General features: G+C 39.2%; 1 protein-coding gene across 1 annotated transcript in view; it reads left to right on the top strand.

Annotated features, from left to right (window-relative positions):
* The first annotated feature begins 4,240 nt into the window (after window positions 1–4,240).
* LOC306978605 (heparan sulfate glucosamine 3-O-sulfotransferase 3A1-like) overlaps window positions 4,241–13,983 on the top strand; it is a 57,704-nt gene continuing 47,961 nt past the window's right edge. The window contains exon 1 of the mRNA XM_079577250.1: window positions 4,241–5,072. Coding sequence (XP_079433376.1) covers window positions 4,600–5,072 — 473 coding nt within the window. The 5' untranslated portion in view covers window positions 4,241–4,599. The remainder of the gene's footprint in view (window positions 5,073–13,983) is intronic.

Raw genomic sequence — 13,983 nt, 5'->3', positions numbered from 1 at the left:
CACAAAACTCTGGGCTCCTTTGATTTACATAAACGGTCTAACAAAGCAGTTCTTCTCAGTGAGGTTTGGAAGAGCACTCTCATTCAAATGTGGTTTGTTTTATGTTTTGGGAGATGCAACTTTTAAGAAAATGCTTTCAGAGTTGTAATTATACTTTCAGACTTGTTTTCTTTGCTTTCATCTTAAGTGTTCGTCCAAATTGCACCACTTCACTGAGATGGCAGTTTTGGAGAATTTGATACAGAATTTTAACTTGAGTGCACAGACAAATTGGAGGATAGCTGATCAGTATTAGTTTTAGTAGTTTTTTGTTTCGATTGTTTTTTTTAAATATTTGCACAATCATGGGTTCCTGGACAATTTGCGCATTCAGAGAAATCCCTAATTATCTGGCCGTGCTTCGCAAAAGGGCTTCATCAAGAGTGAGGACAGACCCATGCTGAAACGGTTTCCTACATGAACTGGGCCAAGTCCTAGATCCTGGCCTCAGTCCTGCACATAATCCTGAGACAGGTTTATGGACTGGGCTTTGGGAGCTGTCAGTTTGAAGGAGACATCTTTACAGCCAGCATTATGCTGCTCCCAAACTGACAGACAAATAGTGCAGTTCTCCAGGCCTTACTCGGCATACATTTGTAGAACTGCCCCGGAGAGCTACCTTATAATTGCCCTGATTTATGGCGGTACCCAAAAATCACAGATTTTCAGCACAATGCGCCGTAGAACAGTGTCTCAAACAGATGCAGCTTGTAAAAGGAGATTTACACGTGGAAATTGTATGTTTATAATTTATGGTATACGTCCCTTGTCTGAACTCTGCGACCCACACATTTCCACAAACCATCATTGTTGGCTCCAGAGGTTTGTCTCTTAAAACCAGTTTAATTGAAATCCACTGCTCACTGAGGACCCATTGGAAATAGTCCTTTTTGTTACATCTCGCAACATAATTGAAAATGATTCACTTTAAAGGCGTAATGACTGTCAGGTCTTTGAATAACTGCCCGTTCTCCAGTAGAGTGGTGGAAAAGTATGTATGTGATGATCAGATCAGAATATGTATTATATATCGTATTTTCCGGTCTAAAAGTCGCTCCAGAGTATAAGTCGCACCAGCCAAAGAAAGCATAATGAAGAAGAAGAAAACATATATAAGTCACTCCAGAGTATAAGTCGCACCAGCCAAAAAAGAAGCATAATGAAGAAGAAAAAAACATATAAAAGTTGCTCCGGAGTATAAGTCGCACCAGGCAAAAAAAAGCAGAGTGAAGAATAAAAAAACACATATAAGTCGCTCCGGAGTATAAGTCGCACTAGCCAAACTTGTGCAGCGTTGACAAGCCTCTCCCGGCAACATGTTGTTCAAGCACCTATTTGCGAACTCGTTCCGCTAGCTGTGGCCATTTAGCCTTTAGATTAGATTAGCCCGTGATTAGCTTTTTTTGTTTTCTTTGTTGCAATAAGGGTAACCTCTGCTTTTCCAATTACCGTTACCGTTTTCGGCTGCATATTTCACTACTTGCAGCTTGTAATCTCCAGAATATGATTATCTTTTTTAGGACATTCGTGTTCAGTCTTAGCAGAGACTGGTACACAAGCCTAGAGCGCCCTCTAGCGGCTGTCAGTGTGAAAATAACGAATTAAAAAATGTAAAATTATATATTTTTATATATAAGTTGCACCTGAGTAGTCGAACCCCAGGCAAAACTATGAAAAAAGTGCGACTTATACTCCTGAAAATACCGTATAGGCCTGCGCATTTTTAGCAAAAGGTGTTTTGACCAATATTGTACAACAGAAAATGGAAAACTCATAGATATGGCTGTCATCAATCATGTTTGTATGTAGTCTATAACATTCTTGTTTCCAGAATGTGCTTTCAAGTCTTCATTGTGTTGTAAATTGTCTTACGAATGCTGTGAATGACACAGAACCAGACTCTGCGGGACACTGAAATATGTCTTACTTGTTTGTATTCATTTCGGTGTAGCAAAGGAACTCAAAAGTCAATATAGTAGAAAGGTCAAGGTCAACTTTATTTCTATAGCACATTCACAACAACCGCGGCTGCCCAAAGAGATACAAAGATACAAAAACAAGGCATCTCAAACTAACACCAAGACTATGAACACTAGAGAGTACATGCAAAGGCAGCTCTGTCTCCCACTCTTACCTCATCATCTGACAAGAAATGATGCATTAAGTCTTTCCATGTCAGGACACATGCTGTGTTTTTTGGGTCCGCCCGCACATAAAAGCCCCATATTCTGGTCACTTTTGCCTCTGGTGTGAGCGCATGTGAAGTTATCTGACCCTGTACTGGTATGCGCTTGGGGTCCTCCCCGTATAGTTTTGGGGGCGGCCCTTGTCTCCTGTCTGTGATTGAGACAAAGACTAAGGGGGTGTGATTGGTTAAATGTGGGACACTCCTCACATTGTCCCAACAACATGGGGGACATCTGGCACCGCTGATACCGCCCCGTGTTACCGGGACCGTCCTCTTTCTGGAGCAGTGGACTGTGCACCATTGAACCACTGCCTACATATTCTCATGCTAATCCCACAAAGGCAGCAGCAGATGTGGGACATGTGGAGCTGTTCATGTGCACTTGTAAAGGAATAATAAAGACTGGGGTTATTATTTTGCTCTTCTGTTGTTTGTCCGTGTCTTAAAAAATGGGTTCAGGACAAGGGGCATCGTCTTTGGTGGCCTAAGATTGCTCAGTGTGAAAAGTGAGCAGTGCTTGATGGAAGGTTTGTGTTTTGCAATACTCTCAATTAGTAAAAAATAACTGTGTGTAACAAGAAAATACATTAAGTTGTGCCTAATGTGTCATAAAATGTCATTGAAGCAAAACATTGTTATAGCTCAAAACTATACATTACATTAGCAACAGGACTCTGCAAATGTTAACTTTGTTTAGCTTTTTATAGGTTATGTTACCAATATAAAACAGGCACACATTAATAATGACAAAATATAAATTTATTCACAAAGTGTCTCTCTGCTTCTCCTCAGCTCCAGCACTTGGTCAGTTCCCGCTTAAACTGTAAAGTTTACTGTAACTTACTGTATCTGTTTCCCACCTAAACCGTACTGTAAAAGTTACAGTAATTAAACTCACTTCTGTATTTTTCCATTTCCCAGAATCCTTTGTGAATGACAGCATTTTACTATAGTTGCAATTTACAGAATAATACTGTTGATATAACAGTGAACCGCTGTTGAAATGGCAGAAAACCGTTACAGTTTAATCAACTGCTTCAAATTTAATAACCTGTCAATATATACAGTGAAAGTACTAAAGCTGGTCACAAAAAACTCAGTACTGTAATGTTTACAGTAACTTACTGTATCTGTTTCCCACCTAAACAGTACTGTAAAATTTACAGTAATTAAACTCACTACTGTATTTTTCCATTTTCCAGAATCCTTTGTGAATTACAGTATTTTACTGTAATTGCATTTTACAGTATATTACTGTTGATATTACAGTGAACTGCTGTTGAAATTGCAGAAAACCGTTACAGCGTAATCAACTGCTTCAAATTGAATAATCTTACAATATACAGTCAAAGTACTAAAGCTGGTCACAAAGATTGAAATGAGTTTTGGAGAATCTAATTTAGGAGTTTGGTACAGTATCAGGTCAGTATACAGTATCGCAAATGTAGTGTGTGAGTGTTTGGTGGTGGTCGGAGGGGCAGATTGGCAGCCTCGCTTCTGTTTTTTTAACCTCTTATAACCCCATCTGAACACAGCACATAATAGCCTAAAAAAAACACACAAAAACGAGGATGAAAACGCACAAGAAACGTGGCAAAAATGCTTTAAAAATGTGACCAAAGCGCGGCGGCAATCCCTTTTGTCGGTCTTAGCTTTCAAAAGAGGCATGACACTGTTGCTCTCTAGTTGAGACGCTTTTTAGATTTGGGTAAAACCGAACTGGAGAAAATGCACTTGGTTCAGGCCGGGGGGTAAGAGGTTGAACTATGCAAACTGGTTTGTCCATATTAAATTAAGAATTAAATAAAAATAAAAAAGGGCAGCTTATCATCACCAAGTACGGCATCTGGAAAAGCGCTAATATAAGACGAATGCGTGATTAAAATTATTACCATTTTTTACAGCAATATTGAACTACATTTAATATTTTTTGCAGATGTTGTAGACAAACATCAAATCCTATTTTGTGTAGATTTCTGTCTGTTTCTGTGTCCCACCCACCTGTCATTCCATTGGCTTCGCGTCCCACCCCCTCCCTCTCTGCCATTGGTCGCTGTAGCTGTCCGTCATCTAACCTGCTCCGCGCCTGACAAGTTTACAACTCCATACACGTGTAGCTGGTGCGCCAGGCGGTACCAGCATCCTAAACAGGACGGGACATGGCAGCTTTTCTTTGCAGACAGACCTAATAAATCCGCATCTTCAAGCTTGTTGGGGAGAGTCTAGTTTGATGAACATTTCACGCATCACTTCTACATTAAACCATTTTCCATATATTTTTTTTTTCCCATGGAGGACTTTGGATGTTGATCGTTTCTTTATGGCACTTTCTTTTGCGCGCTGGCTAGCATGGCTCTGACCACACGGGCTCTATGGCGTTCAGCCGCATCACCGCGCCGGACCCCCCGTCCCGAGGCATCTCCAGGCGGACTACGATCATGCTGTTCTCGCTCCTCACCTCACTTCTCCTCCTGCACTGCCTCGCGGACCGCGCCGTCACCATCACCGCACCGGCGCGAGCGGCGGCTTCCTCCTCCTCCTCCTCCTCCGACGCACCCGGGACTAAACGACTCGCACGGGAAAGTCATCTCCGGACGGGGGAAGTTGCACATGGGAACAGGGATTGGGGTTTGTCCCGGAAAGTGTCACCGAGATTCGGAGCAGGTAAACTCAGCCCGCTCGGGGAGGGGAGCAAGAAGCTGCCCCAAGCGCTCATCGTCGGCGTGAAGAAAGGGGGCACGAGGGCTCTGCTGGAGTTCCTGCGCGTGCATCCGGACATCCGAGCCCTGGGAGTGGAGCCGCACTTTTTTGACCGTAACTATGGCAACGGGCTGGAGTGGTACAGGTAAGCTTGTTTGGCATATGACATTGCAGTGGGTTACTTTATCTTATGTGTATGTCTCATTATTACGCTGTTTACGCACAAAAATACGCAGAAGTATTCAAGGTTAAAGCCACACTGCGGAACATTCCAAGGTCTCATTCCATACTGACATTAAAGTGTGGTATTGGAATATTGCTTATTGGGAAGCCCATTGTCGTCCTCCGCAAAGGTCGGTGTTGAGGTCCAAGTTAAAATGAGCAAATAAATACAAATAGATTTAAATCGCATCATCCCCACCCGAACCAAGCATTATCTAATATCTTCTTGAAAAAAGCGTCAAAATAGTGACAAAAATGAGACGGAAGCGAGGATGAAAATGCAGCAAAAGAGCGACGAAATCGTGACAAACAATTCACAAAAGAACAACAGAAAATGCAGCAAAACAGCGATGAAAAAGTGACCAAAAATGAGACGAAAACGAGGATGAAAATGCAACAAAAAGAGCTACAAAATCTTGAGCAAAAAGCCACAAAAGAGCTGCAGAAAAGTGACAAAAACCTAACAAAGAAGTGACGGAATAGTGATGAGAAAGTGACAAAAATGAGACGAAAGCGAGGACGAAAATGCGACAAAAAAGCAGCAAATTTGTGACAAAAAATTCATAAAAGAACAACAGAAAAGCAACAAAAACCGACAAAAATGTAACGAAAACCCAACAACAAAGCAATGCGAAAAATGTCAAAAAAGGGACAACAACACGACGAAAAAGATCAGTTTAGATGAGTTTTGTAGGTCTTAGCTTTCAAATGAGGTGCTACACTGGCCTGTAGGATGTAAACGTTTAGATTTGGGTAAAGCTGAACTGGAGAAGATGTGCTTGGTTAAGGCGAGGGTTAAGGGAGCCTACTAAGAAGCTAAATAGTTAAATGAAACACTCTTAATCAAATCAGTGATTGCCTTTTATTCTTTGTCTTGCTTTAACAGTACGGATTTAAAATGGCTGAACACATAATCCACCAAATTATGCCAATTTATTTCACTGATGTAAAGTTGGCTGTTTATTTTCAAGGCTAATATTTCACTTCATGGTGGAGAAAACAAGTTTTGTTTTTAATGCCGTTTAATTTGCAGTCGACAAACATTAATCAACTCTTTGGCTGCGCTGGCGCTGAACTAAAAGTTTCAGAAATAATAGTGTTTGTTGACATTGTAAGTAGCAATACAAGAAATGAGGGTTGTTGTTGTTGGGCAATTACTATATTGGTTTTATAGATTTAACTATTTAGCTGCACTTTTACTGCAATCTTCCACTTCAGATTTTTGCTATTTGTCATTGCGTTCCTCCTTAAACTGCTCCAGTGATTGATCATGTTTGCCCAACTTTTATTTAGCCAGACCCTTAATCACACGCAAAGATATGTCTGCTCTCGAATCTTGTTTTAACATCTCGGCTTTGATAGAGAAGGCTAATCGCGGCTGTTTGGAGAAGACAGTGTTTGGCTCGTTGATTTATGGTTCAGCATCTTAGACCTGCTTTTATTATACTTTATCAGACGCTTGTTTTACGGTTGACTGACTTTGAAGTGGCTTTAGTTGCGGTAAAAATGAGGTCTGCGGTGTGATTACACTGGGAACGTTTAAAGAAGGCTCGCTTAGATTTCTTATTCACATTCTTAAAGAGCGGCAGCTGATTTGATTTTACTAACCAGTAAAAATGTAACTGGTCTAAATAGGTGATGACTCTATATAATATATAATAGCGTAACTTGCATATGCATGTTACATCAGACAGTTTAGGTGGTTCACATCGACTGATCTATCTTTGTATTGCTGGAAATCATACCTGAAAACATTCACATATACAGAAAGTTTCTTTGTGATAGGATTTCACATTCAGAATCCACTTCAGGGTTCTCACCAGGACTTTTTCACAGTAACCTGTTACTAGGGCTGCAACTAACGTTTTGTAATCGATTAATCTATCGATTATTTTTACGATTAATCGCTTGGCTGTGAATGGTGTTGGAAAATTGTATTTTAGTGGCGCTGCTTGAGGATGTGTTGATGGAGTAAACTAAAGGGAAATGTTTGTTGGAGGCTCTATTCATGAAATTTACAACGTACAAAACACTACAGACCCTAATTATAAAAGCAAAGTAGGTTTTCATCAATAATACTACATTTTTTATGTCATTTTTGCTCTATTTGAGTCTGTGTGAACCAGAAAACGATTAATCGATTACTAAAATAGTTGTCGACTATTTCAATAATCGATTATTCGTCGATTAGTCATTTCAGTCCTACCTGTTACCTGCCGTCCCCAGGGTTCCTTAACCCTGATCGGGATGTGATTAGGATTAAGAACGGCAAATATAATGTAAATTGTGTTTCACTCACACAGATCTCACACATATTTTTAAAGGTCTTGGCTTTCGAATTAGGTGTCACACTGGCATACAGGCTGTAAGCTCTCCAGTCAATACGCTTTGAGATTTGGATGTCAACCCTAACCCTAAGGTGGCAGCTAAGTGTTTAAAAAGAAAGCATATATTGGTACAGAGCATGTCACATTATATTCTTCTATTTTCTACATAAATTCGTGGTTCTGGCCTCGCAGCAAGAAGGTCCCAGTTTCCAATTCTGATCTGTGTTCTACCTTTCATCTGCCTATAGCAAACTCCTGCAAACTTGTAACTAAAGGAGAAGAAGATTAAGACTGCGTATCACTACATTTTCTTCCAACACCTTAAATACTTCGTTTATGATACCGATGCCTCAACGATACTTATTTCGATACCTATACCAAATTATTTGTAATCTAGAACCACAAAACAGTGCAATAATGTTTATTCCATGAAAGACTATTTCAAGTTTTTTTTTCTGTGCCTGCTTCCGATACCTTTGTTTTTTTCATACCAGTAGGACCTAAATCCTTTTTTTCGATACCATACTGATATCATTGAACGGTACCCAGCCCTAAAGATGACTGACCTGTAACATACTGGAACAACCGCAAATACAAAGTCACTTCTCTGTCTCAAATTTGCTGCCAGTCTATCACGGTCACTTTTAGCCTACTCAAACTAAGCCCTTAAAGCGCTCCTGATCCCGTCTAAACACACGTCCCGTTTGTGGATGTCTTGATCTGCCAAAAAGACGCCGCATTTCTCCGCTCTCAGGTCCAACTCGTGATGGATCTGGTGTGTCAGAGTAAGTGCCGGGCCCGTCCCACGTGGGAATAATGACTGTGCCTCTCGCCGCTCCTCTGTGTAATGGGCCATTGCCGACAGTGCTGCTCTGTTATGAAGAAGGATTAGCGCCGTAATGAAAGGTTACCTGAGTGTTAGCGCAGATATAATTCAACTTTTGATTGAGGTAAAGTTTCACAGTAGAATCGTTTGGGTAATTTAAAACACTGATTCAAGAAAGTGTGTTGAGCTTGAGGCAACGAGGAGCTAAACCGGGGATATAGGACAAAACCAGGACTGTACATGAATATGGCTGGGTAGTGTTTAACGATACCAGTCTGGTGTCGAAAAAAAGGTTTAAGTACTACTTGTAGTACCGAAAAGAAATATAAAATCTGTATATTCACATATTGATGCTGTTGGTCATCAAAATGTAAAAGAAAAAACATGACAAAAAAAAACATGGGAAAATTTGGGGCCAAATTGGGAAAAATGTGAAATGTTTGAAATGTTTTCAAAATGGGAAAAAAATTGAGGGATAAAATGAACATTTCAGGAAAATTTGGGGGAAAAACATGTAGAAAAATCGGGACAAACAAGTGGAAAAATGTGTGGGGAAAAAATTTAAATTTGGGAAAAACGTAGAAGAAAACAGGAACATTTGAGGCAAAATTGGGATTTTTTTTAATAAAGATAAAAAATAATGGAAAAAAAATTGAAGAAAAAATTTAAATTAAAGGAAAATTGGGGAAAAAACATTTAAAAAATGGGGAAAATTTGGGGCAAAATTAGGCAAAAAAAAATTGGAAAAAAATTAACATTTCAAGAAAATTGTGGAAAAACGCGCAGAAAAATTGGGAAAAACAAGTTGAAAAAATTGTGGGGAAAAAAATTGAAATTCGGGAAAACGTGGAAAGAAACTGGAACATTTAAGGCAAAATTGTGAAAATTATTAAAAAAAGAAAAGAAAAAAAAGAAAGAAAAATTTAATTTCGGGAAAATTGTGGTAAAATCGTGAAAAGCTTGCTTAGTGTTTTTCTGCCCTTTTGTAGTTAAAGTTTCTTGGTTCACCTCAAACAAATGGTACAAATGCAAAAGAAATGGAAGGAAAAGGAACATTATTAATCTGTTTTATGGTATGACGAATGTTTTAGTATCGTTAAAGTAACGACACCCAGCCCTCTACATAAATAACATGTAAGCTATTTCAAAAACAGGTTCCGAGCTATAGCAGCTGACTCAGGTTTAAATCAGATCGATTCGTGGTCAACAAAAGCCGAAATCAAACCAAGCCCTTTAATTTTTCCCACATTTGACACAGTTACTGTTTATTTAGCTTCCGATATCGCCTCTGCTTTACTTGTGTGAACTTTCTCTTTTCCCCATTTCTCTCTCTCTCTCTCTCTGTTCACCTATTCATTCATTGTGGAGGTTTTATATCCACGAGGGTCCCATCCATCGCGAGGAGCTGCCAAGATTCCCTGGAATTTGGACAGCGCTTCCAAAAAAACAGTGCAGAGTTTAGTGCCGGTTTCCCCTCTCCATTTAAAAACACAAGGGCCTGTTGAACTGGGCAGAGGAATAAATAAGTGTTAAACAGCATGGCCCCTCGCCGCAGGAGTGCATCTCTGCAGAGCGGGACAACATCCACTTGTTGTTGTTGTTGGGCTGAGGACGGGATACAGAGAGGGGGATTTTTTTTAAATGCACTTTTTGGCCAAAGGGGTCACAGAGGTGTTTTTGTGCTTGTTAAAACAGGAAGTTTCATTTGATAATGCAACATCAACAACAACCTTTTAATGGGCCTGTATCAGACGTAGGGAACCACTGTCTTAAGAGCGACACGGGGCTCTTTGAAGCCTCTGGTCTTTTCAGCAACTACACTCATAAAGTGTTGAGGGATGAGTCGCTAAAACCTCTTAACGAGGGCATTTTCCAGTTCAACTTTACCCAAATCTAAAAGCTTCTGGATTGGAGAGCAACAGTTGTAATGCCTCATTTGAAAGCTAAGGCCGACAAAACTGATCCTAACTTTTTTTGCTGCGTTGTCACTGCAATTTTGTCACATTTTTAAAGTGTTTTTGGCGTGTTTTCATCACTTCTTTGTCGTGTTTTGTTGCTTTTTTTTTTTTCTTTTTTTTGGTCATGTTTCGCCACATTTTATCACTTTTTTTGTCGCGCTTTAGTCACTTTTTTAATGTGTTATTGTTAATTTTCTGGCATGTTTTATGTCGCTCTTTTCTTTGCTTCTTTGACGCTTTCTTGTCGCTGTTTTGTCACTTATTTGCTACGTTTTTGTCACTTTTTTTTCTTTTTTTGACGTTTTTTTACCGAAAAGAAGTATTACATTTTTATGTTCAAGTGGTGATGCTGTTGGTCATCAAAATTTAAAATAAAAAAAAGGGGGACAGCAATTTGGGGAAAAAATTGAAAAAAGGGGGAAAAATTGAGAAAAAACGTGGAAAAAAACCAAACTGGGAACATTTGGGGCAAACTTTGGAGAAAGAAAAAGGTGGAAAAATTGTGAAAAAGTTTGGGGCAATTTGGGGCATATTGGGAAATATATTTAAAAAAAAAAAATTAAACATCAGGAAAATTGGGGAACAAAACTCGTATAAAAATTGGAAAAAAACATGAAAAACTTGGAAAGTGCTTTTTCTGCCCTTTTGTTGTTAAAGGACATTTCTTTCAAATCAAACAAATGATGTCGTGTTTTGTTGCTTTTTTTTTCATTTTTTTTGTCATGTTTCGCCACATTTTATCACTTTTTTTGTCGCTCTTTAGTCACTTTTTTAATGTGTTATTGTTAATTTTCTGGCATGTTTTATGTCGCTCTTTTTTTTGCTTCTTTGATGCTTTCTTGTCGCTGTTTTGTCACTTATTTGCTACGTTTTTGTCGCTTTTTTTTCTTTTTTTTGACACTATGTTGACGTTTTTTTGGGGTTTTTTTTCAGAACACTTTTACATTTGGGTAAAGCCAAACTGGAGAAAATGCGCTTGCTTCAGGCGGGGGTTATGAGATGAAGCCACATCTGAGCCAGAATGACTGTATTTACCAGGACGGGCCATCAGATCCCCTATATGTTCTTCTAATACAATACAATTTTTACTTTAATAGCATTTATTGATTATTTTATTGATTTATTTGAGACTATGTTCTTTGGAGGATAAAATACACTCTTTGTGACTTTAATTTGGTTTGAAAGTGGCTCTTTTGAAGCTTCAGCTTACAGACCACAGACCTAGATCATGCTGAATCTCCTTTTTTAACACTGCATCCCCATCAAAAACCTGTAGTGGTGTCTTGTTTCACTCGTGCATCCGTCATATACTCTTGAATTTGCTACAGCATTTCAGTGCAGCCTGTGTAACTGGCCTCGGTTCCTCTTTGGAAACTGTGAAACATTCTTCAACAGGTCTAAAAGCTCCTAATATCTTGTGGCAGCGGCTCCAGCTTTTCCCACAATTAAACTTGTCTGGTTTGTTTTGGGAGTTTCCATCACGAGCCGCAGACTCAGCCTCACGCCCAGAGAGCTGGCTGTCGATTCGCAGAGCGGAGTTACAAATCTGTGTGTTGGGGTGATGATTTTATATTTTGTGGCTAAACGTCCCAAGCCAGCTGTACAACACACTGACCATTCACCAGCTTGTATTGTGTATCCGGTTTGAGAAAGCCTTGTATACTGTATGACAAGGGTAGGCAAGTTTGCTCGTTGGAGGGCCGGTTTTCTTCATCGTCAAAAGACCAAGGGCCGGAAGCAGATCAGATAAAAAACGCTAATGGCAATGGAACAAATGGAAATCCCACTGGAAATCAGATAAATTAACTTTTACTGTGCATATTTTTTTGAATTTTCACTTGAAATTGTACAAAATAATCTGCATTAAGAAAAAACTTGTGCTTGTTCCATTGGCAAGAATAGGTTATATCTGCTCTAAGGCCAGACCAAATCTACTCAAACTTTAGATTTGATCTTTTAATTCAAGTAGATGTAAGTCATTTCTTCCTTTGGATTAGTATTCTTTTAGGATTATGGCCTAAAAGGGTGCTCTGCTTTTACATTTTAAGGAATTGACAGTATTTTCCACATTTCTAGAGTACTTTAACAGGCATTTGATCTCTGATTTGGGTCATAATATTTCTCAAAATCATCTCGAGGGCCAGAGTTTGATTATGTTGCCTATACCCCTGCTGTACGACTTACTTCCAGACCTTTTCAACGACAACCATGGATACCCAGCGAGTCGCAGGTGTAAAACAAGCTAATTCTACTAATTCTCTCGCGTCTCGAGGCTGTATGTTCACGCGCGCAGTACTTTGTAGCCCTTTGTTAGCCCCGTTCAACCCCATTCAACAGAGTCACATTTCACCCCTTATTCCTCCTCTGTAATTGTATAATCGCCCTGAACCTGAGGGGCTTTTGTTGCCGAAACAAACCCTCGGCGTGAACACGGGGGTCAGGTCTTACACTGTGTTAAGTACAGGCCGGTATTATGTTTAAACTGTTCTAGTGTTACAGCGGGCAGAGCTTTCGCCAGTCTAGACCGGGCTCCGTCGCTTGGTTTTGACTCAATCACATCCTTTTTCAGGTAAACTAAGCCTCATAGAAACATTTTAACACAAGACAAGGCCTATACCACACACAAAGAATAGAAAGTAGGTAGCAATGTGGTTAGTCATTAAAGCAGTGCAAACAACGCAGTTTAAATTACATTATAGATTTGTTGTCAGTTGTGTTATTGCTGTTTTGTAGGATGACTTTAATCATAAAATATTGCAGTCACTACAGTAATAATTGCCACTGTACATTTTTTGGTTTACATGAGATTCGGCGGTACTTGGGAGCGAGACAAAGAAACACTGGGTGTATTAGCAGGAGGAACTATTTAAAGGAGCACTATGCGACTTTTTAAGTGAAAAAAAAAAAGATATTTGTACATATTTGACCTTTTTGTGACTCAATGGCATTGTTGGTGCAGCTTGACACCTTTGCTTTCCCTCACAGTGGACTTTATGACGCTCCAGGATCAACTGCTTTTCAAGATTCGTACCAGAAACCCCAAAACAGTTGATTCTGGGGCGACATAAAGGCCACGGTGAGGGAAAGCAAAGGTGTCGTTCTGCACCTACAAAGCCACTGAGTCACTAGAAGGTCAAATACACACAAATATCAAGGTTTTTTTCAATATAAAAAGTTACATAGGGCAGCTTTAAGTTTTTAGTAGCTGCCTAAACAGAAAGTGGTGTTCAATTTTGGTTTGATTGAACCAAAAAAGCAAAATAGATATTCAGCAATCCTCAAAGCATTTCTCAAACACACTTAGCGACTAGGGCTGGGGAAAAAAAGGTTTAGGTACTACTGGTATCGAAAAAATATCGAAATATCGAAGGCAGGTACCGAAAAGAAGTATTACATTTTTATGTTCAAGTGGTGATGCTGTTGGTCATTAAAATTTAAAATAAAAAAAAGGGGGATAGCAATTTGGGAAAAAAATTGAAAAAAGGGGGAAAAATTTAGAAAAAACGTGGGAAAAAAACAAACTGGGAACTTTTGGGGCAAACTTTGGAGAAAGAAAAAGGTGGAAAAATTTTGAAAAAGTTTTGGCGCAAATTTGGGGTATAATTGGGAAATATATATATATATGTAAAAAAAAAAAAAAAAACATCAGGAAAATTGGGGAACAAAACTCGTATAAAAATTGGAAAAAAACATGAATAACTTGGAAAGTGCTTTTTCTGCCCT

The sequence above is a fragment of the Gobius niger genome (genome assembly GCF_951799975.1).
Source record: "Gobius niger genome assembly, chromosome: 19".
Lineage (NCBI taxonomy): Eukaryota > Metazoa > Chordata > Actinopteri > Gobiiformes > Gobiidae > Gobius > Gobius niger.
The sequence above is the reverse complement of the archived record's forward strand: the minus strand, read 5'-3'. Positions and strand labels throughout refer to the sequence as shown.